The sequence below is a fragment of the Diuraphis noxia genome, unplaced genomic scaffold (assembly GCF_037042655.1).
Source record: "Diuraphis noxia isolate RWA-SAM2 unplaced genomic scaffold, SU_Dnox_SAM2 contig0002, whole genome shotgun sequence".
Classification (NCBI taxonomy): Eukaryota; Metazoa; Arthropoda; class Insecta; order Hemiptera; family Aphididae; genus Diuraphis; species Diuraphis noxia.
In genome coordinates, this window is record NW_028301712.1 from 62,915,506 (window position 1) to 62,941,158 (window position 25,653).

Here is a 25,653-nt window from a genome sequence, read left to right on the forward strand (position 1 = left end):
GATAGTACCGGACACGTGTTTATTAATTTATTTGTCATGTACACCTACATGGTCCTTATCAATGTCGATTTTCTGATGAAACCGATTATTCAAAATTACATAATATTATTATTATCGATAATTTTCTTTAAATAAGTAATTTTATGTTTGGAGTTCACTGTTCACTGATCGATGATATTTGGAAAACGAAAGTTTAATTTGAATCAAATAATTTTTAAATAATTATTTATTACCTGTAATAAACTGAAGTTAATTTAAAGCAAACTTTTTATCGATCATACTCGGCAGCACTGAATATCGATGTTTAATAATTCCAATTAAACGATTTTAAAAATAATATTGTATTCTTGGTTATGTAATTATTACTTTATTAGTTTTCTACATTTTAAATATTTAAATATTATTTAATTTATATTTTCTATTTAATATTGTAAACATTTTACGATTTTAAATTTTTAAGTTTAAACTGTTAATACTTATGGTATTTGCGATTTGTTGAAATAATAATTAAACATACGTTCGTATTCCTTATTAATATTTCAAGTTAAAAGTTGTGACCTGTGTTTTCGTGTTTGAATAATAATATTAAATTGTGCTTATTAAAATTTAAGCATTTTACTTAACCCATTTTATAATATCAATATGACGTTTTGTATGGCTGTTAGTGAAAAAACGGTAGTAGTATCTTCAATAGATGTTGATAAATGTTTTGTGTATTCATTAGACAGTGGAAACGTAAAAAATCTCACTGAAAGTTTGGGCGAAGCTTATAAAAACATTCCAATCAACAACCGTGACTTGCAAAAAGCGTGTGCAGCATTTTCAGCTGATGGCCAACTGTTTGCATACAACCCCAACAAAGGTAAACTTCTAAGCATCTGGAACACCACAGACTGGACGTTAGTTGAAAACAAAACACTTGCAAAACATGCAACAAACATAGTTTTCACACCAAAGACTAATGTAATTATTGTTGGTGATAAAAAAGGTGATGTTTATGCATTTGAAGAACTACCTGTCCGAATTCTGGGTCATTCGTCTATGATTCTTGACATTTGTATTAGTGAGAATGAAAAGTATATTGTTACATGCGACAACGATGAAAAAGTACGTGTCTCGCACTATCCAAATGGCAAAAACATTGTGCATTACATGATGGGGCATGAGGCGTATGTTAGTGGAATTTGTTTATTGAACAATTTTATCTTATCTGGCTCTGGTGACAGTACACTGCGTTTGTGGGATTTCGATAATGGTGATCTTCTTGATAAACTTACTCTACAAAATGCAATTCAAAGTGTCATTGAAATTGGTGATTTAGCCGCTATTCAATTATATAACTCTAAAGAAGTACATATCATTAAAACACTGAAAAAAGATAACAAATGGAATATTAAAAATATTAAAACTATTCTGTTAGAAAACAATGTATTGGATTTGGCAGTATATCGTAATCAATTGTGGATTTTAACAGGTAAATCTGTTCATAAGTACACTATTGATGCTGATAATGAAATCATTTTAAAAATTGAGGATGCTGAAATGTCACATACATTTGAAACATTAAGTAATTTAGTTAAATCATTTGTATACATGGAAAATACTAATTTGATGGTTTTTCTTTTTAATAAAATGATTGATAAACAAAAAAGGATTGAACAAAATATGAACAATTGTAGTCCTCCTGTATTACAAAATACAAAAAGACTTAAAACCGCATAAAAATTGTAACATTTAAGTTATGTATTTGTTAATACTGTAAGACTGTTAGAAGTTATTATTTTTATTCTGATTAAGTAATTAAGTTAATGTGTTACAGCCAAATTATGTTTGTAAATATTTTATATAGTCTTAAATTCTAAAGTGTAACATGAATATATTTAATATGTAATTCTTAAACTAATATTTGTTGCTTACTAATGAGCAATTGTGTATTTATGTCATATACATTAATTAATCTGTTCAACTTCAGTATCCCAGAAAACACGCCATTATGACTTATGAATACTTATTTATTCTATTACAAAATTACATTTAGTTTGTCATTAAGTGCAAGTGATGCATACATAGTTCTTTAATTACACATTCAATGAATACTGTCAGTTAAGAAACAAATTTAATACAAATATTTTATCTATCTATCTACCTATATTAATATTAGTATATAATATATATGCATAATGCAAAAAAAAATTGACCAAAAATAATACAATAAATTGATGAAAAAGTTTTTGTTTTTATTTTTTTTTTCCTTACTAGCTTATGCTTGTCATGAAGACATCCTTATCTTAGGTAGTGTTTTATTGGTGGTCTCAAATTGAGATGGTAGAGTGCATTGAACCTGCTGACTTTGAATAGACTTGAAGAAACTGTCAAGTCAATTTTTCAATCAGGCCGTGAAATTTTTGAATTTTTAGGTGTTGGTGTATGTTAAGATTTCTTTATGGAGTATCTGTTATTATTTAAATTTTTTTATTTAAAAAGAAAATTTACAATCTCTTTTACAGGTCAGTTATAATACGCAAATTTGAGCATAAGAATAAATGATTTTACAACTTGAAAACGTGAGGAGGGAGACCGCCCAGTGATAGAACCCAACGGTTTTTTTTATTAATTATTAACTTAAATTAAATGATTTGATAACTGTCCATCATTTAATAAGTCACGATACCTTTTTCTCTTTTGACGGCGTGGGGGGGAATGTTAGGAAGCAAGTTCAGCGATTAAAGGATTAAAGTGAAATTGTAGTTTAAATTGAAATTTTTTGTAATGTTTTGTGGCCAATCGATTTACTGTTTCTATTTTGAACTTTTGAAGTACCTATAGAATTTGATACGTACCACCAAGGTGCAGAAGATATAATGCGGAGTGTAATGGATTGGGGAAGACTTGGATGGTAATTTTTGTTCTGAAGATTTTATTTTGAAATATTTGCTATTTTAGATTCTGAGCGGAGCGAGGAATGTATTGATTTTACCTTGATTTGTGTTTTTTTATTTTATTATTTTTTTTATGTGTCATCACGTTTTGGGGCAGTAAAAATGCTTCGACTTTCGACTTCAGTACATTGCTAGATCATAAAGTGAATATAGTTGGTACTTTGGGGGGTCAAATGTAAAAAACTTCTCAATATTTTTCTTAATAATCGGGATAAACAAACTAAAAATTAAGGGAAAAACGGGAAATTTTACGTACAATCAGTTTTCGACAAAATCGATTTTGGTTTTTGATGTAACTTTAAAAAAAATTACCATTGGTATATGAAATTTTCACCGAATGTTTATATAAGTATATACTAACCACCATGCAATTTTCAAAAAATGTCGACTTAAGTTGAACTATTTAAAGACATGCAATTTCCGATTATAATTAGTTTTTTTTTAAATGAATATCGATAAAAATTTATTTGTTGGGTAGAAAAGCTTGAAAATTTAATACAATAAGGCTCCTAACATACTGTTACAATAGCAGTTTAAAAATAAAAGAAATTCATAGACACAATTTTTTTTTATAAGCATTCAAAGCTTGAATTTTGACAACATACGTAAAAATCACAAATTATTTTAAGCTAAAAATCTAAAAAAAAATTGCTTTTTAAATCTAAGATTAGAAAATATAATACAAGATTCCTCACAAATTTGTCTACTTTTATCAAAATAATAATGTCTACCTACCAGAAAATCAAATTAAATTTTTATGAGTGTTTGAAATTAATTAAACGATAAAAAAAAATGTCCACCAGAAAGTCAAATATTTTAATAAGTAATAATAATCTATGATATACCTATGTTAGACTGGCAGACAGATAAATCGTTTTCGCTCAGAATCGTTTTTCGTGTACAAATATACAATGATATAATATCATTGGATTCAAATTTAATTCCACATTTCCACCCATAACAGTAACCTTGTAACCTACTATACAGCAGAGCGACATCCACTTTTCCGCTTTTTTAAGTATGTTTGTGAACATTTTTAAGTATTGGATACGTCAATACTTGCTTGTAATAATGAAAATATGAAACATTTTTTGCTGTTTATAATCGAGAACAGCACCGCTTTTCAGTGGTGTGTAACATATAAAGTACTATTCCCCCCCACCCGTGTTACAGTAAAACTGTTGTGTAAGAGGACTATATCAAATTCTTCCATTCGCTACTGTCCTGCATTATTGTTAGGTACCTATTTGATGTTAAGTCATAATATTGAATTACAAATTTGAAATTACAATAGTAAAATTTGTATGTTTCTTATTACTTATTAATTTTTTACCAATTCACCGCCGATAATCTTGACAAAAATTGCTAATTCATGAAGATATTACCTAATACTAGGTATTTGATTTCTTTTATATATATATATTATATAGTTTAAGTTTCATTTTTTTACAGCTCTATTTTTTTGTGTAGTATTGTATCCAGTGCTTGAATTTGTAGAATTAATAAAATATAGAAGACTCGTGGGTTTTAGAAATATAGCGTCGTGTGAAATGATTGAACCCCCTTAATTCGGGAAAATGGATTCTGCAAAAAATAAGCTTTCCGTTTTTCGTCAATACCTTATTACGAAAAATTGTGAAATCCGATACTCTTTTTTCCAATACTTAATTTATAGATACCGACAATTTTTGTAGGGCCTTTGCCATCGTTCCCCGCATATCCAACTATCAATTCTCAAACAAATAGTTACTGCTTTATACGAGTAGGTTCATCATCATAACGACTACCTTACTTCTAAGTGATTAAAATTAATGCCTTTGGAACAATTTTATTCATTCATTTTAATTTGCATATTTTTAAATTACAATAAAATTTTATTTCGTGTAGCTGATATAGTGAATAGTGATATGTTGTACCTATATTTGTAATTATAGGTACTATAATTTATAATTATACATATTATATAATTGTTGTTTAACTGTATTAGGTACCTATATTATCTTTTAAGTTATTTATAAATAATTTATAATTATGACAGTCAATTACATAGTTAAACGAAATAAATAGTATTTTGAAAATAAAACAGGAACTATGTTCAAGTGAAAAATGTAGAAAGAGGTTGGCGATAGGATGTTTTCGTTTTCGTTTTCGTCTTCGTTTTAATGTATGCATAAAACGCATATTATTTATATATTTCAAGTGGGTGCTGTAACGTCGTGTGCACCTACATAATAATGATTAATGTTTGATGATAAATATATTATTTAATATTATAATATTATTATTATTGTTGTTGTTATTATTTTGCTGTACATGGCGAGGCGTGTATAGTAGTGTACAAGCGTGTTCTTTGTTGAAAAAAACAGGTGAAGGGTTCGTATTTTAGTGACTGGAAGAGAGGGAGAAAAAGGGTTTTCCGCGGTATTGGGCACACGAGTGCACGCCAATATTGGACGTTAGCGTGTATGCAATATATATACGTGTAAAACGTCCTCTTTGAGTGGGGAGAACTAACTTTTTTTATTACAAAAATGGAGAGGGTGTCCTTTGATGTGATGTGATGCTGCACAGCATAAAAGGCCGTGGCTCTCTCTGTTATATATTGAAGTTAATAGATTACACGCCGTCGACCCAGGACCCAGCCACGGTGTTTAAAAGTCGTAATAAAAATTCTTCGAGTGCCGTTCGTGCCGCCACCACCCTATTCTTCAATATCGTCGTCGTGTGACCCTCTTATATTATTCTCGTCATCCGCGATTATATAATATGTATTGTACGCGTTGTTTCTGCACTACCCTCTGAGGGCAGTCACCACGTATTTATTTGAAATATTTATCGTTATGTCAAATTAGATATTGTAGCTAAACTAATAATAGTATAAAATAAGTAATGTATTCAATATTTCTGCCTATATATTCGAATATTCCAATATATTTAAATAAAAATTCGTTTTCCTTACTAACCATCGGTGTTCTATTATTCTAATACTTAATTTTATAGGTACCTATTATGCGATTATAAGCTTAGCACTTCCAAGGGCACCCACATATATATTATAAACTATGAGTAAGCCATATAAAAAATCTCTAATAACACATATAACACATCACATAATATTTTTTTGTTTTTCAAATGTGATAAAATAATTTTAATTAAAATATCGGTGGGAATTATGCCCCCCCCTTGGCTTCCCGCTGCGGAAACTTGTATACTTTACAACCGATTTTAAATAACTATAGTCTTTATAGTTTAATATAGTAATATATATTAAAGTATAATTAATTATGAAACTGAGGGATATTAATCAGATTTTGCCTATAAATACCGTATATTATAATAAAGATATGGATCGAACATTGTCCTATCTGCGGTAATTAAACAATTAAAGGGTATGGGTATACAATTGACAAATAAGTTATAAGTATATCCTGTACAATGTATAGAGATCTTTTCAATATTGTGAGTATATCTATTATCTATATCGAATGTCGACTATCAATACAAAAGCATTGATAAAAGGTCCTCAATTGCCTTCCCCTCAGGGAACGCGGCCTCAAATATACTTGACATAGTCGTGACTCGTGCCAGTCGTGGCCTATATTCATATCTTTAAAATCCATGATAGATACAACACACTACAGAGAGGAAGATAATATTTTAACTGTACCTACCTATTGTTTTACTATATAGTTTTTATAGTGCTTTTATATTTGTTCTACCTGCGTGTGCTTACATATTCAAAATTTTAAAAACAATACTCGTATAGGTAATATGGATAATTCACGGTTTATGAACGCATCATGTAATACCTACACAATGCAAGTAACGTAAATAATAAATAACAAGGTAACTTTTTATAATTTATAAGTTTCATTTTGACTTTACTTTAGTGTGCTAATTTTTTTACCATAAAAACCCTTATAGTTTTCTTTTAATGATAAAAACTTTAATTAGTTTCCACCCAATTATCTTCCACCAATTGAATTATTGCTTTTTAAAAGTTGAAAAAAAAATTCTTTAAAATTAAACCCTCTTATACTAACGTACTCATTTATCAACATCATGTATCGTGCAGATAATTAGTAGGAGTTAGAACTTATAAATACATTGTTAAATCTATTGAACATGATTAATAACTAATAAGTATTAATGGCCAATTTAATTATTTATTCCCAATATCTATGTGTCTTATTAATTATTAAATAAACACTCATGTAGTTATGTTATAGAAACAACAGTATCTCGCAATGAAATATGTTTAGCTTAAATTTTGGTGTGCAATTAAAATAATATTATTTTTATGCAGGCATCAATTACTTACTGATAGTATTTAAATATATTGAATAATGAAAAAAAAAATTATTATTAATATGTAATATGTATATTTTATGTATTTATTTATTATTTTATTATTATATTAGTTTATAATAATTATAGTAGTTGTATTTGTATTAATTAATATTCACGTTTACCTCCGCTGGGAGGCATCTTCTCTCTGTTTTTTTATTTATGATTTTCATCACTTAAGCTGATTGTTCTAATTGAAACAGGTGAAAAAATATAAGATTCGAGAAAAAAATGTATACTTTTATAATTTGATTGAAAATAAGTGCATGAACAAATTATTATTTAGATCTAATATTTACTTAATTATCTATATTTTATTATTTAACTTTAGAAAAACCATGATAATATGATATTGTATATATTATATGAATTTAACCATTGAGCTACCAACAATCCATGTACTTATAAAAGTAGATAAAAAATAAATATATTTTCTTATATATTTATACGTGTCAGTACAACATAATATATCAATATGATTGGTAAGACGTGTACCTATATTTTTTATACACGAAACTAAGAATGTATAGATTTTAATGACGTAGATATAGGTTCCATCTATTATCCAGTATTCCCGTTACTCAATTAATTTTTTTAATTTTTGAAATGAAAAATATTAATTAAGTACCTATACACCTAGTTTTGTTTATTGTTTTTACCGTGAATCTGTTTTTTTCAGAATACAGTTAAATTGCATATGTACAAACAATTTAATTTAGAATTTAATGTATATTTAATTATGTTAAGAACTTTTTTTGATGTAGAAATATCTCTAGAATTTTAGAAAGTTTGCTTACAATATACCATGTATACTAGCATATGTTGTAATATATACAATATTTAGTTAAAAGGTCTTTTATATTTTCGTCACGTTTATATTAATCACTATTTACCTACATATAAACATGTTTCAAGTTTCGATTCATATACAAAATATATGCATTTACAACAACAAAATAATGGTTTAGGTACAATAGAATAATTACTTTATTTTTATTACTCTAATATGAGAGATGAGACACGAATGATCATTAATCACTAATGTAACATAATAATATATAAGCAGAAAATATAAGAGTTCGAAATCAATGAACCAAATTTCAGAAAGTTGTGTTGAAATGGGAAATCAAGTAAGTATATTTTATGAATAAAACAAACACATTTTGCTAGCAAGGCATATCTTATTTTTTTCAAAATTTACTTATTTGTGTATGAATGGCATGGTTTTACAGAATTTAACCACCGACCCATAAAAAATATACATATTATGTAATGACTTCGTATGTATGCAAATTGTTTTTTTGTGCAATATGTTATTATTATTATCATTATTATTATTATTATATATACGGTGGCGAAGCAATGAACAATTCAAACGATGAACCAGAGAACCACCACACATGTGATCTTGACACGTGTTTCTTTCTACTCTTATTTGCTTATTGAATCGAAAAATGGTTATTATTTTACATGAGCTTTAATAAAAAAATTAAACAATGTCGCTAACAACGCGTTAAACTGACATATTTTATAGTATTGTCATGTTAGGCGTGTCCGTTACGCGCGTATAACATGTTATGCACATATATTATTATATCAATGATTTTTTTTTCATTTTTTATCGTATGCGGACAAACCGACGAAGGTGAGTCGTTGTTAATAAGGGTTGGGAATTTTTATCAAATTGATTTTTTTTCTTTTTATAAAGAATTTTTTTGAGTATATAGGTACTATTTTTTGATATATTTACATATGAAGTAGTATTTTATCAAGGGATTTTTCAGGTTTTGTATAGCATTAAAATCATAACCCAACTTATATATGCTTGCAAATTATATTTTTGACCAAAATATGTTTCGTACATGCCAACTATTTTTCTGAATGGCTGAAATATTGTAGGTGCTAACATTTTATTTACGTACTAATCTAAAACATGAATATGTCTCACGATTTTTCTGTAATTTTTTGTGCCCTTCTCGATCTTCTATGTCACAACTTTCTAGCCATAGGCCTACAGCACTACATACAATACACATAATAATTGTACTCATTACAATAATATACGGCCCTGCGAGAAATGAATTAACAGGAGATTATGAAAGGAGAAAAAATACCAACTTAGAATCACTTTATTATAAACCAAATGTTAAATGCTTTCTAAAATCTAAACGTATGGAATGGGCCGGTCATGTGTGGCGAGCTGAGGGAAGCATAATTCAAAAAGTACTGAATAATAACTTTACTGGCAAGCGTCCCAGGGGAAGACCTCGCCAACGTTGGCGGGATAGAGTAAATGTAGATATATAAGAATGGTGGATGAAGCAGCTAGTTTCGAGACTGCCGTTGATCGTGACAAGTGGAGAGGTTTAATAGAAGCTGCGAAAGGCCTTAAGGGCCCATAAAGCAAAAAAAAAAAAAAAAAATACAATAATTTACAACTTATGAATAAAAAAAACTAGATAAAATTTAAATATTTTGAAAACATTAAAACTTTCGTTGTAATTGTCATCACTCATCAGTATACCTACCTACAATGAATGTCTTTATTGGTTTATATAATATAATATACCTGATATGGTTAGGAAATTCGATCATCTTCTTTGATGTTTGACACGAAATGTTCAGAATAAAATAATAAAATCGATGCAATTATAATTTAGCACGATTATATACAATTGAGGGTTAGGTTTAGGTATTTAATCGCATGTAATTGTATAATAATAATGAAAATCTAAAGGGTTGAAGAGGTTGTAAAAACCTGGCATCAAAATGTCAGACAAAAGTGTGAAGGTTGTGATTAATGGAATCTAATTAATTGATTTTAATTTGCATTCTACTTTTCTGGGTTCAATTGAGACGATTTTTGATATTTAAAAAATTGAGAACGTACCTATACTTAAATCTTCTAATAAAACAAATTCATGGTTCTTTTAATTATTCATATTAGTTTATAACATTATTTATATTGGACTTTTTTTTCATGAATTTGACTGGTCGTTTCTACATTTTTATTTTTATAACAAACGTAATAACCGGATGGAAGTTTCTCGAGGCGTAGGTATTATTATATTCAATCGTCTATATTGTTTCCTTTTTATTCCGGTCACTGCATGGCGACGTCGTATGATTCGTTATATTAAAAAACAAATAACCCATCGAAATCGCGTCTATTGAAATACATACTATAATAATAAATGCAGCGTTATAACAATACGCATAATACGGAGTACCGTGTCACGCTTTTTTCTTTTCTTTTTTTTTTTAATAATAATTCAAATTACAAAAAGGGGACGGGCAAATTGTTGCGGCGCGTTTGACAAACGATGCGCGTGCGACAAATGGCCATGGCCCGGGTCAAGTGGAAACCCATCATCGTATGCACACATATATATATAGTTGTCCAAGAGCAGCTGTTTTTCCTCACCCCATTTTCATCTCGTACTATACTCACCCGAATAAAATGTCCGTGAAGATGACGGCAGTGACAACTGAAACGTCGAGTTTTTGTGGTTTTAATATAATTTCGAACCAAGTTTACCCTTCGGACCACCAATATATAACATATTGCTTTTATATATTACCAATTACCATATTACATAGGTACGTTTTATAATTATTTATTCTCACCAAACTACTGTATTCTGACATATACGATTATACGCTCCAGCCAACCACTATCATCAATCACAATTTTTGATTTGTTATCTGAATATATAATATCTGAGTACACGTATGTAGTAAAGGTACCTGATTAGTAAATATCTAAAAGTAAAATCTAGACATTTTTATACCATTATAGTCTTAGCACAGAAGTCTGGGAAATTGGCATGATTTTAAAATTTTCACACTTCAACATTCCGAAATATTTATATCATCTAGTTATTCAGTTATACGTAATTACGAGTAGAATGAATTTGTACGATTATAATTTTGTAAAATATTTAAAAAATCATATTCTGTATTTCATTATCAAAGACTCGTTGTATATTATACAGAATTATTTATTCACTTTCTTTACTTCGATGTTATTCGTTCCATCTCGCTCGTTCGGCGTTTGCTGCACGGTATATAAAATATATATGTGCATAAAACAATGAAGAATTTTAATTAAGACGGGTGCCCCAAGACTTACGTGGAATCTTACTTTGTCGGCTGCAGGAGAAAGCTGCACAAAGAACGGTTGATGTGCACAATCAACGACCGCAAAGGCGCCTTTCAAGATTCCTCTTAATTACACAACTTGAAAATGTATATATACATTTTCATCATGACCGCAAATCATAAGCTTCCGCCGAGAACATGTATATTATTATTATAATGTTTTGTGCGATACACGTTTTATAAATATAAATAAAATGTATATACTATATATAGAGCTATTGCATATGGCGAACAATTATAATCAACTCCTATTATTATTATCTTATATTAGGATGTATTCCACGAGTAAGGGGTTACATAAGTTACCTTCGTCAGCTACTATGTATAGTAAGGGGGGGACAATGCTAACGGGGGGAAGCAATGCCATCGGGGGAAAGCAATGCTAACAGCAGTCCCCTCCCTGGTTCTCAATAACACGGAAAAAAAAAGCTACTATAGTAAGTAAGGATACCTGTATAGACTGTAGTAGGGTGCAATATAAAATATAGAATCAATAATCATTCATCATATTATAAATTCGTGATGTTTTGATTGTATAAAATAAATAATGTAAGCGAATGATAATAAAATTAAAATTATATTTTAACTATTATTTAGTTATACAATTGAGACATTGAGGTTCTACATATTTCATATTATTTATCAATTTATCAATTGTAAATAAGTAAATAAATAAATAAGTGGGCATTACTTTTTGAAATTTTGAATACAAAATAGTTATAGTGGCATTTTTTATAGAGTAACAATATTGATATAATTTTGACATAATAATAATAATGTTAAATAAATTAGAAAGTTATAAAGTAATTTAAATAAAAATAATTAAGCAAGATCGTTGTCGCATTATGCGGGGATTGCTTTTAAACAATTTAAAACACAATGTTAAATCATACTACACGATTACAAAATGTAATAAATAATTTTCAATAGCATAAATCATGAAGTATCACACTTCTCGGGACACAAACACAGACACTCATTAGGACAATAATTAATTATTAGCATCGATTTAATATTTAACGCAAATTTATGAGCATCCGGTGACACTTCACCACAGCCGCACAAGTTTATCCAGCAACAAAACGTCAAATTAACTATAAAAAACTCAACACGACCACTAAGAACTATATATAATTATATTTAAAAATGAAAGACTACTGCTCGACTCATATATATGTATATATATATTATACCCTTATTTCGTAAGCTGGTTTTATATTGTGTGTACGATAAAAATATTTTTTTAGCAGGTTATTCAAAAACATGAGTTATTTGTTGTCATTCTTATATTACCCATTAAGATAATAATTTTAATCTTATTTTTCATTTCTCTTATATACATTATACATATATATACACAGTACATACATGCCAATTATTTAGCCCCCCCCCCCAAAATTAATACTCAAATTGTGCCTATGTAACAACATGTACAACAGTAATGCGTAGGGATGAGTTTAAATAATATTCAGATATGGTCACAGTCAAGGGCGGCCTGAGAAAAAAATTCAGAATCCAATCCTAGGGCAGCGTAAGTCAAAATCCACATCGATCACCTATAATAGGTATAGTATAAGTATAAACATTTATCATTATTCATATCATTCACAGATATCCCATGCAATGGGATACCTCTGCGGACGTTATTTGTAATTATTTACCGTAGTGCAGAATAGTGAATGTGTTCACAATTTAATTCACAGTTAAAACTTTAAAATCACGATACTGAAACTCTGAATTGAAATCCTTGATAAAAATACGGCATGATCGTAAAGGACGTAAAGCCCTTAAATTCCGTCGGAATATATATACAAAAACAATAATATAAATCTCCAAATCGAGCACACTTGAAATTTCCAAACATCAGAATTCGAATGAATACGCATAAAATAAAACGTACATATTTATGTTATAATATATCTATATATGTATGTATTATAAATATTATATGTGTGTATGAGTGCATAGGTAAAAGGTCATCTTGTGTATATTATACACAGGGCCATAGACATATTATCGGGTATTGTAAGCGGCAGGGGAGTGACAACTTCAAATCTTCAAAACAATTTTATTTTTCTATTCTTTATAAAAATAAAAATGCTAGCTATACAACCCGGCTGAGTCAGGAAAAAAATGTTAATTTTCATTATAAAATAGTAATATTACCAATCACGCACAAATAACGAAATGTTCAGTAAAGTTTTACTTGTGCACGGCACACAAGAACACACCAAGTCGTCAACACGCGACTAGGTAATATTATGTGATGGAGCCGTCGTCTATACATAATTTAACATCAATACTATAATATATATATAATGTGACTAGTATAAATACCCATCTAATAACTATACTTGTCTGCACGTCGTTTTACCACGTAAACTAGATATTTTGACTCGGTTGCTTGGGTCCGGAGATGATTGCTATTATACACATATACACATTTACTTACACATATTTGTGTTCATAATTAATCGTAACCATGCCCAACAGCATTGCAATACTACTGTTGGCATATTTTTAAGAATTTATATCGTTTATTATGCACTGATGAATCACAAGTAACGATGAACGGAAAAACACATTGTACTATGATCATTATTGTGATTTATATTCCTCTATAGTAAAATTTGAATACGCCTCAGAAAACAAATACCCTAAACTTTTTTGTATTGATCCCTCAAAAAAATATTGTACATTAACTATTTCACTCAAAGAATATTTTGTTGCTAAAAATTTCTAAATTATCTATTACAGTGAGCGTTTCATTGAAAACAATATTTTATAATTGTCTTTATTTTATCAAATTACATACTTAGTTATACTACAATGTTGATATTTTTTTAAATCAAATTAATATACTTATGTTATTTACATAATTATGATTTTTCCCAGGATCTGGGACCATAGTACCCCCTCCCCCTTGTGGGTACCCTACAGATATTATATTTAAATTGACATCCGAATTGGTTCCCGATATTCTAGGTAGGCGGCACACGTCCGAATTGGTTCCCGATACAGACTTACGAAAAAGCAAAATACAATATAATATAAATGAAATATTTAATACGTAATTTAATTAATATTTTAAATGAAAAAATTGGTGAATTCTTCGATTATATTTTAAAAATTATATTGAAAAAGATAGCTCACTTCCACCAACAATGTGGGCTGAATATACCAGTAGTATAGAACGAACTACTAATTATTGCTGTGAATCATTTCACAGCAAATTCAACAGTTACTTTTATTCCGCACATCCGAACATTCAACATATTTCAATTTATGGATGTACTAAAAGAAGTTCAAATTGAAACTTATATAAAATTGCCAAGTTTGAATAAACTACAAAACCTGAAGGCTGAAGTCTAAAAAATAAGGAAATATTTATAAAAACAAAAATGGACAAATATAAAGTAACAAAATTAGTAGATTTGAATTTTTAAAAAATGTTTGTTATAAGTTTTTACCTCAATAATAGAAAATAATAACTATAAAACAAATGAACGAATTAAAAAAAACGATATACCGCTTATTTTATATTTTTAAATTAAGATTTTAATTTTTTTTTAATGTTTGTTGTATATTATTATGTATTAAGCCAAAATTTTAACAACTCGGGAACTAATTCGGATATACCCTTTGTAACAATCCGAGAATCAATTCGGATATTATACCCTTTGAAAGAACCCGGGAATCAATTCGGACGTTTCGGAACCAATTCGGACATTCTGAAATAATAATACACGACTTCAAATTATAATATAGACTTTGCGTGAATAGATACGATATTAATACATATATTATAAATGTATACAGGTGATCTATTGAATGCAAGACATATTCATTGAAAACTTTTTGAAAATATTTGTCTTACGTCTCACATTATTTTTAAATCAAAATGTATTACTATCGTTGTCACTCTCTTTCCATTTTTTTTTTTTACTGTTTTAATGTTAACACTAATTTTTAATTCCTCATTCTAAAGTGGAATATATTTTGGGTTAGGTACTTTGATTTATTATTAAAATCAAATTTATTTAAAGTAGATTATAAGTTATAACTTATAAGTATTATAAAGTTTAGATGGGTAGATCGGAAGGGCAAGGGGTAAAATGTTGGTCACACTTTTCTGCGCAACTAAACTTTATACAAGAATTATACAACTAAATTAAACCACTTGTCAGAAATTTGATTTTTATAGTATTCAAAATCAATGTACATTTTCGTTCAAAAGAGAAAAAACACTTGAGCAAATTATGACGATAAAAAATAGTAAAAATAAAATGTTGAATATATTTTTGTTACGACACAAAATCAATATTATTATGTACGAGAAATATTTTGAAAGACATTATTGTTTTCTGAAATAACGAGCATCTTACGCGTTAAATTATATATTATATAACATTTGATATATATATGTTCACCCTGCAATCATATGCGTATATAATATATATATATATATATATATTATGCGCGCGTGTTTTTAGAGGTTTGTACTGTTAATTTACGACCACACGTCACCGGTTTCCGGCCGTAATACATCATCAGTCAAGAATATAATACGAGTCGCAAACATATAATATAATATAGTTCATGCCGTGTGAAATCACTACTGTTACGGTATACAATATCGCCGCTGCTGATGTGCTACTGCAGGCTGTATATAAGTCACCGCTCGTCGTTGTTGTGTTGTACGTATGTAAAATAATAATATGTATATTATTATAATTCATAATATATTATGTCCAATTTAGTATTGAATTGTGTAGTGATATTGTCAGTGTTGTATATTATATTAAATATTATAGCTTTAAAGCGTGTGCGCGTGCGCACTGCTCACTTTATTTAATACATTATTATGTGATAGATAAATGCAGGGATAAATGCATAACACATACTGGGGACACGTAATATAATAATAATATACATATATATAAATCTTTACAAAATAATATAATATTTTCATTCTCGATGGATGTTTATTTTATACCAACGTTAGGACTTAAGACTTATGATACACTGTTATAAAAATATATATACAGAATAATTGGTGTTTTTATTACTTAAACTAAAAAAATTAAAAAATTCCTTCAAATATTCCGTATTCGAATTTGATTTAAAGAATTCGATATAAGGATTGTACTCACACTCTTATATAAAAAAAAAAAACATAATATTATGTTACTATATTTGAAAAAATATTATGTTTAAAATAAATTCATAGAAAAAAAAATAAGTTCAATTATTTAGGTCTTGTATTTGAATTTGTGTGTTTTGTAAAAACATAAAAATAATGCAGTCCGTACACTATAACAACACCAAAATATGCATTTGCATATTATAATTTAATTACTTATGAAATGTGTCTTTATTTTTAAATCAGTAATAATATTTTAATAGGTACTATGATTAATGTTTTCATTTGAGTATCTCGAATGTTCATTCGAATGATTAAAATGGTTGCAACTTACAATGCTCAATGACTAATGAAGTAAGATAAGCATACATTATATAACAGCTTTACTCCATAAAATAATATAAGAATTGTTATTCGGAGATTCCTAGTTTTTAATTAATAATAACGTTAATTAGTAGGTATTTAAAAAGGGAAATCATTATTATTATATCCTCGCGGCCGTTTTTCAAAATTAAATCTAGTTTTATTTATTCTGCAATTCAAGGGAGCACATCGTACATCTATAAACAGTAGGAATAAATAATTTTTTCATATACAAATAAAAAATATTTACTCTTACAACCAAGATTGTTTTTAACATGAATTTCATGTCCATTAACAAATTTTTAAAATTTAAAATATAATTCACAAGGTACCTAATACCTAAACATATTATAATAATTAAAAAAATTAAAAAAATTGTAAAAATATAAAACTCACAAAGCTAAGCAGTATCGACATTGGGTACCTGCCAAAATATATTGTATAACCAAATATTTATACGTATTAATAGTTAATATTTCAATTCTTATAGTTTACAAGTATGCAGGATTAATATTATACTATATTAATTAGCAACTTATCACATTAAGTTCGTAAATTGCAAGTAGTGACAATTGATGCTCCCTTAGCTCACACTGGCTAGTGACTCTACTACTACACAAATATTAACCTATTTACTCTTTGTACTGTTATTAAGAGTAGTACTCTTAGAGTACGCAACAGTGGTATTTGTTGTCTCCGTCTTACCAGTGCGTAATATATCAAATTTACGCTCAGCAGAACACTTGTAGCTCCTTTAGTTTAACAATTACAGTGAATCGACCTATATTATGAAACTTGATGGTAAGAACATTATCTGTGTTTGTACATTGGTTTTTACGATAATTCAATTTTTAAGTGAGTTTTGAGCATATAATATACAGTACATTAAAAATGCTCATATTTCACTTAAAAATTGAATTATTGTAAAAAAACATATAAAACCAGATAATGTTCTTACCATCAAGTTTCATAATAGGTCGATTCACTGTAATTTTTAAACTAAAGGAGCTACAAGTGTTCTGCTGAGCGTATAAATTCGCTATATTAAGCACTGGTAAGATGGAGACAAAAATGCCACTGTTACGTATTCTTAAGTATATACATAGATTATAAATATATTTTATAAATATGTAATTGAGTTGAAAAAAAACAATAATGTATACCTAAGTTATAATTTTTTTTTTTAATTTATCGTCTTACTTTTCATTTAATTATCTTATTCAAATTATAATTTATTATCATTAATTTGCCTAATTTATATAAATTTTTCATTATATTGTTATTTTATTTTAGCCTTTGCCTATTCTGTAATAAATATAAATAATTTAATTGTTTAGCCTATGCCACTAGGCTATAGTGGTATGTAGTGAATTGCTAACTCTTAAACTTGTATTATTTTGATTGATAGTTTCACGCGAACATATAAAAATATGATGGTAATATATTGATTTTCTTTCTAACGTTTTCCATCATTTAATATTTAAAATAAAGGCAATAATGTAATAAAATAACAATACACATCGATTTTACAAGAAAACGATTTGATTGCAAAACTTTTAATTCGATGTCATCCATAATACTTAAAAGCGTATACCTACAAAGTTTTAATTGCATTATAATGAATTGATGACGTAATAGTTCCTATTGTTTGTAGTTATAGAAAGCACTACAAAAAAAAAAAAAAATCATTAATCAAAAGATAAAAGTAGAAAGAATGCGTAAATTATACAGTTTGATTCATCAACCATATTCGCCTACATTTTATCATTCAATTATGTAAGTTCTTTAAACTCGTGTGTTTGGAATTTTCAGTACTGATATTTAAAAACCATATTTTCAGATATACTTAGATTTATATAATATTTATGATGTGTCCATTGTGATGGTAATACAAATTTGTTTTTTTCTAAATGAGAAGTTTTTTTCTTTTTTATTAAGGAAAAAGCCTCGGTAACGTGACCATTAGCTTGTTTTTACACGATAATGATAATTTAAATTAAATTGTACAATTCAATATCTTTCAAAAATAAAATTATATTTTAGATGGATTCTTCGTCAGGGCCTAGTGCGTCATCATGAAGGTGTTCCGGTATGTTGTATTTTTGTCTTGCCTCTTTTGTGTCTCTGCATTCGGTAATAATATGTTTGATTGTATAGTTGTAATTCCACATGTAAGGCATATTTTTGGTGGCTCTTTTTCCATAAGGTGGCCAAGTTTTTTTTCTGTAAGCTGTTTGGCATCCAAATTTAAATTTAATCAACATTTAAACAAAGATTATTTGCTCAATAACATTTACAGGAAAAGAATATTGTTTTCAATTGAAAAAAAAGTTTTTATCGCCACTCCTTATAAATTCTATTCAGGGTGTCTCACAATAAGAATTTACCCATTGCGATATCCCGATATCATCTGAGATAATAAATATATCACAAATCTGCTTTTTTAATTAGAATTACATAGACAAGGGGGTAACATGTGTATTCTATTTTTTAATTTTTGAAAAAAATAAAGATACCTATTTTTATAGTGTTTATTTTGCTAAAAATGTTGACCTTTCAAAATTTTATTTTCATTAATTTCATGATTTTTAATAATTTTTTTTTTTAGTTTATGGATAAAACGACGAAAAACTGGTTTTTATCCGGGCGGCGAGTCCACCTCTACGGCTAATGTCGAAACATTCCTCACAGGACACCCGTTATGTTACTAGTTGAAAATATGATTTTTAATAGAATACCTAAATATCTATTAAAAATTTTAAAAATTAGAAATTTAAATTTATCCGTTATTAAATAAAAAATGGGGATAAGCAAGCCTGGTAAATTACCCTGTATAGTAATAAGTAGTCTAATAAATAATTCATAAGTAAGTTTTAACATTGTAAACGAAATCTGTGATGAAATAAAATTAATGACTTGTATTGAACGCTCTATTGGTGTAATAATTATTATTATATAATATATATACATGTACATATTATTCAATGTATATTTTATTATTTTCATGACATATGAATATTTTTTACCCTATTGACAACGAGTACAACAAATATATAGTATATTATATTATACAGTCATCGTGTCATATACTGTCATTTCGTCAAGTCACTAATTTTAATTTTTTTTATTAATATTATTGATCTCAGAAAACACGACTATTAAAAATTAATAACGTTTTATTGTATCAATAATCTATAACACTTACTTCATAAATAGACATAATAATATATGTTATTAATATTATGATAGCGACGGGACGTGAATATAATATGTTTATGACAAATCTGTTTGTATACCTATAACGGCTATAATAATTATTGTACGTAAAGAAAGTGACTTATATTAAAAAAAAGTTAATATATAAATTATAACTTATAAGCCATACAGTGCTAACATATACTATAATATATCATGTACCTACGTAATTATAACGACAATAGTAAAATACGCATCTAATACTACCCGTCCAAACATTTAACTGAAGACGCACGAAATAATTATCCACTATATAATTTACAGTAAAAATGTACGTCCGTGATTATTTATGTATAATATATTATATTATATTCGTAAGCCACATAAGTTTTCCAACCGCGATAATGATGATCGTTATATAATATACCGTTAAACATTAAACTTGCAGAAAGTCGTCCACGAATTTCTATTTTCAACTGCCATAAACAGGATAATTCACCAAGCATGCTCACCAACATGTTTCCCTTTAAATAATGAATTTATTTGAAATCTGATATTTTTAATTATTATATATATATATATAATATACAGGTATATACTTGACTCCGTATTTTCTTGAGCTGTTTCGTATACAACTCGAAGAGTGTCCTGTGGCGAAACAAACTTCTGCAGTTTTTCAAATGAGAGCTTGCTTCCTTCTTATCACTCCCAACATTTATTATATGTATGGGCACTACACAGGCATTGCATAATGCTAATATATGTACATCGAAGCTGAAATATCTAACATTCTGTCTGAAGCCCTCACCCGGATAATATTGAATGCACGATTATCTTTAATTTTTAATACTAAGTCTAATTCGATTGTAATTATTGTGCATGTACTTAATGTAATATTTAAGATAAAGACGTGTAAACGTTAGTTCGATTTATAGCCAATGCCCATAGTCGATGATGATTTATTTAATAGGTAGTAATAATAATAATAATAATAATAAAAAATTTCTGTATAAGTCATAATCTTATATTGTATTTTTTACCATCGAATATATTATGCAGACTTTATTTTCTTCTATAAAAATATGTACCTACATAGTGTATACACGATCCACGCTCGCAGTTTTCCACCTTGTATGCGCATATTACACGTATTGCATTAAATATATGTTTAATAATTAATAAATTATGTCACGTGTATAATTATATATAATATATATATATACTGCAAATTGAATAGCTAGCAGCGCCCTCTTCCGCCACTGCACTCATATATGTATAACGTAATAATAGTCGACCGCCATAATATATTATATCCACGGGTACTCGGGTATATAATATACGTGTAGACAATATAATAATATATTGTAATATCGCACCACTCGTCCGGAGAGGGGCCCGATAAATCAAACGGGCGAATTATTAAATGTACACAATATACGACGACCCAAAGCACCTGTTTGGCGTATGCGTCGCATATTAATAAAACAAATAATAAATTAGTTTCGGATCAATGGGCGAGCGCGCACTTTACGATTACGACGAGGGGTGGACTGATGCGATATTATAATATATACACGCGCCCGACGTATTATCACTCTTATTATTATTATTATTATTATTATTATTCGGACATATTATTATATTACACGCGTGTATACTCGCTCATGCATAATAATAGTATATGTAATATTACACAGGGCGTGTCGTATACGCGATCGAGTATCACACCGCGGATGAATCGAAAGAACTGATTAATTTATATACAGACACAGACACATTGCATGATACGCGTATAAATGTATAATATATTATAATATTATTTAAATACTGATGGACGAATAATCTAAACGGTTTACACTCACGTAAGGACGTAATATAAGGTGCGCGTCACTCATTTTCCAAGTCAATTTATGTTTTCGATAAACACGTATTATGTTTTCATTTAGTTTGTAGTATTTGTGTATTATCATATCACGCTGTAAGGCAATATATACATATAATCAAAATTAAAATTCTCTAATCATAATAGTTACCTATACAAATCAACACTCCAAATAAAATCCCTACTCCTACATTATTAATCTCAAAAATCAAGCCGGTAATCACCTATACGCCTTTCTAGTTAGGCGTTAGCCAGCTCTTGGACAAAAATCAAAAAAATCTAAACACTTCAAATCAAATTCATACTAACTGATAACTGCATGATGAGCCTAAAGGCGCCGTTATGGCTCACGAGGAATAGACATTTTTAATGATACTGTCACTGTGAAAAACCCGGAATATCACGCATGATGGATTAAAATCTAACGAGGATGACCTCGCCAAACTACAAATATCAAAAGATTCCTGTATTTACGAATTTAAATTTAAAATTAAAAAAATAAGCCATATATACATATTATCAAAATTAAAATTCTCTAATCATAATAGTAACCACCCCTGGCGGCTATCTACCTGCACAATATGCCTCTTATTGAACGACAACGCAGATAATACCCTTATGGCGATGCGAGGTACATTTGCAAACAAATTGTATGTTTTATAATATTATTTAATATAATGCTTCATACTCTATTACTATTATGAGTACTAGCTGGTACAATTTAATATTAATTTCATTACCATCTTCCCTCAGGCTAGCACCCCCTAAGTCAAAATTAACATCCTAAGAAATTGTTTAAAATGTTAGGTCCCATCAAGTCACAAAAAAACCTGAAGCTTATACACCCCTTGGTCAAATATCTAGTTGCGCCGAAGGTGCGCGCTTGCTCGTTTTCGTATATCAAATGTAAAATAATTGGGAAAAAACAACTTATTTTTTTGGAAAATTGTGTCTCCGTGTAAAATAATGTGAAAATTTCACGGTGAAATAGAATACAAATCGAAATACTCGAAACCCCCGTTAAAATATTTTAATATAGCAATAATAATTCTGGACCTTGCTCCAAAAAGGGCCAAACTCACTATTTACCACTTTTGGAAAATAAATAAAAGGCTTTAATCAGATTGGTCATTTTATATATAGAAATAGTATTTTTGTTCGCGACATTGGTCAATCTATTTCTTATAATTTTAGTGATCAAGATACGCCCTTCAAACACAAGAAAATACATATAAAATTATACATCATGTTAAGCCCTTTGATTTCATTTTCACCAAAAAGTGAGATTGGCCCTTCTTGACCCAAGGTCCAGAATGTTTACACTAATAAATGATTATGTGTTTGAAAAATAAACGCAACTGAATCTTATTTCGAAAATTGGTTGGCCAAAAGCTGTACCTAGGCCGAAAAAGTGGCGAATGTAATTTGACGGCTATTACCTATTATAAATAAATTACGTCGAATCCGTCATCTTAGTGATTTCTGAATTTATTGGTCTCCTTGCCGGAAGCTAAGTGAATTTAGTTCATTGGCAATAATTGTGAGTTACGCACCTTTATTACATATTACACACGAAGAATTTTTAAGACGTACGTAAACAATATAATATTATAAAAACGACCAAACAGAAATTGACACATCCCCGCTCGAAATAAATGGCTACACTGATCTATATATATATATGGCTATACCCTGGGAGACACTATTTGGGCGATTATGAGTACAACAACTATGACGACGAGACCCTGGATCAACGACTAGTGGTATCTTACCTGTATGCAATCGAAGATTCAAAAGACATTTTTGACACCATTCCGATTCCAGCATACGACAAAATAAACACAATGCTGCAAGAAGATGTCAAGAACGATTAACGCACCGATAACAGCCAACTCGTTTGGTTGGCCAACCACGATGCCATGATGACCAGTTTCGAGAGGCGATGCGCCGTCTCCGAAATCTGTAGAGTATATCGATACGTCACGTGTGTGGAGAGGATCCATCACTAAAAATTCGGGTGGTCACCCATCCGAAACTTAATGAAGACGGCCGATGTTCGACCTCAGCACTAGTTAGTGACTGCAGCCAACCACCATGCCATACCAGGCCTCAATTATAATTAGAATCAAGTTCAAAAGAAATTAGCATTTATATTTAATTTTTTATTTTATCATGCAAACATCTAAATCATAAATAAATCTTAAAAATATTATTTATTCAATATTCGATATTTTTACATAAACGTTATAAGAATTAATAAAACTTAAAAATTCCATTATGAAAAATTATATAAACTATTGAGTATATACTAGGAAATATTAATATAAATAATTCGAACGACATATATGAAAACATTATTTTTACAACACGAGAATTGACTCTGAAAATTAGTATGTCGGTAGTTAGTTAAATTTGATTCATGGTTGACATCGCGATCGTCAGTCCTTTCATTTTACTCTCTCGTTCTCTCTCTGTCAATCGACTCCTCAGCATACGTAAATTATATCTATAATATATAAAGTAGAGGGTGAGCTCGTCGAGGGGAATTTGCGGCTTTCACGTACACGTCGTATCATCGTCAAATAATAATATAATATTATATCCGTGCAATGGATGAGGAAGGAAGATTCTCGGGCTATTATAATAGCTGCTGCGTAAAGGGTCATCCGTTTATTTTGATCGTCAAATTATTATTATTATTATTACCATTATTGTTAACGTCATGTGCGCGTGCAGACATTATATTAAATTGCTGGGCCTTACATCATATACCGGTCCCTAGATAGGACGACTACAGCGAGCGATTATTAATTTCGTCGAGCAATAAATATTCGACGGCGATTGTGTTGGATAATAATATGTAAACGCACAAAAAAACGATTTACATAAACAATAAACGCATCATACCGTTTATTATAGTATATAGATTATGAGCATATTATTGTACGTGTGTGTGTGTATATAATACGATGCGATTCTACACATCATATGTTTATATGTGAAGTCTATATTATTATTATATCAAGTGTGTAGACTTTTAAAGTATATTTGAAAAATAGCGTTTTAGTGAATATGATTGAATTCTTTTTAAATTTTGTATTTAAAAATTAATTTTAACACTCGAGAAGTCTTGGACGTATTCTAAGATGTATTTGAAAATAAAATACCTTTCGAAATTCAAAAGAAATATTCACATATCAGCTTATTGCTTTTTTAATAATAAATAATGATCATTATTTTATTTATTTATTATTAAAATTGTATTATTAAACATTTATTTATCATATAGTTCAATATTTAATTAACAATCGAATATTGTTTTATTAATATAAATATAAATTATAATTATTTCAAAATTAAAATAAATAAATAAAATTTTTTTAATTTTTTTAATAAAAAATTAAATATAAAATGTACAGTTTTCTAATGATACTTAAATGTAACATTATAAATGTAAATAAGTGGTAACGAGTTATTAAAAAATGTATTTTCTTACGTTCTTATATTATAGACAATTAAATAAATAATATTAAAAAGAATTTCTAAATAGGTACTTGCCAAGTATTTCTATTTGTTCTTAAATATATAAGTACTTTCTTTTTCGCAGAAGTATTTTAAATGTA

The 25,653-nt window shown here is 28.5% G+C and overlaps 1 protein-coding gene and 1 long non-coding RNA gene across 2 annotated transcripts; both read left to right on the top strand.

The window, feature by feature from the left end:
• The first annotated feature begins 373 nt into the window (after nt 1-373).
• Nucleotides 374-2,227, top strand: wuho (tRNA (guanine-N(7)-)-methyltransferase non-catalytic subunit wuho). The gene has a single exon (XM_015508175.2). The coding sequence runs from the start codon at nt 643-645 to the stop codon at nt 1,720-1,722; it is 1,080 nt and encodes a 359-aa protein (XP_015363661.2). The 5' UTR covers nt 374-642; the 3' UTR covers nt 1,723-2,227.
• Nucleotides 2,228-16,046: 13,819 nt separating this feature from the next.
• LOC149058765 (uncharacterized) lies at nt 16,047-19,856 on the top strand. The gene is made up of 3 exons (XR_016190088.1): nt 16,047-16,144; nt 18,997-19,042; nt 19,562-19,856. It is a non-coding gene; the product is annotated as an uncharacterized LOC149058765 (long non-coding RNA).
• Nucleotides 19,857-25,653: the final 5,797 nt, after the last annotated feature.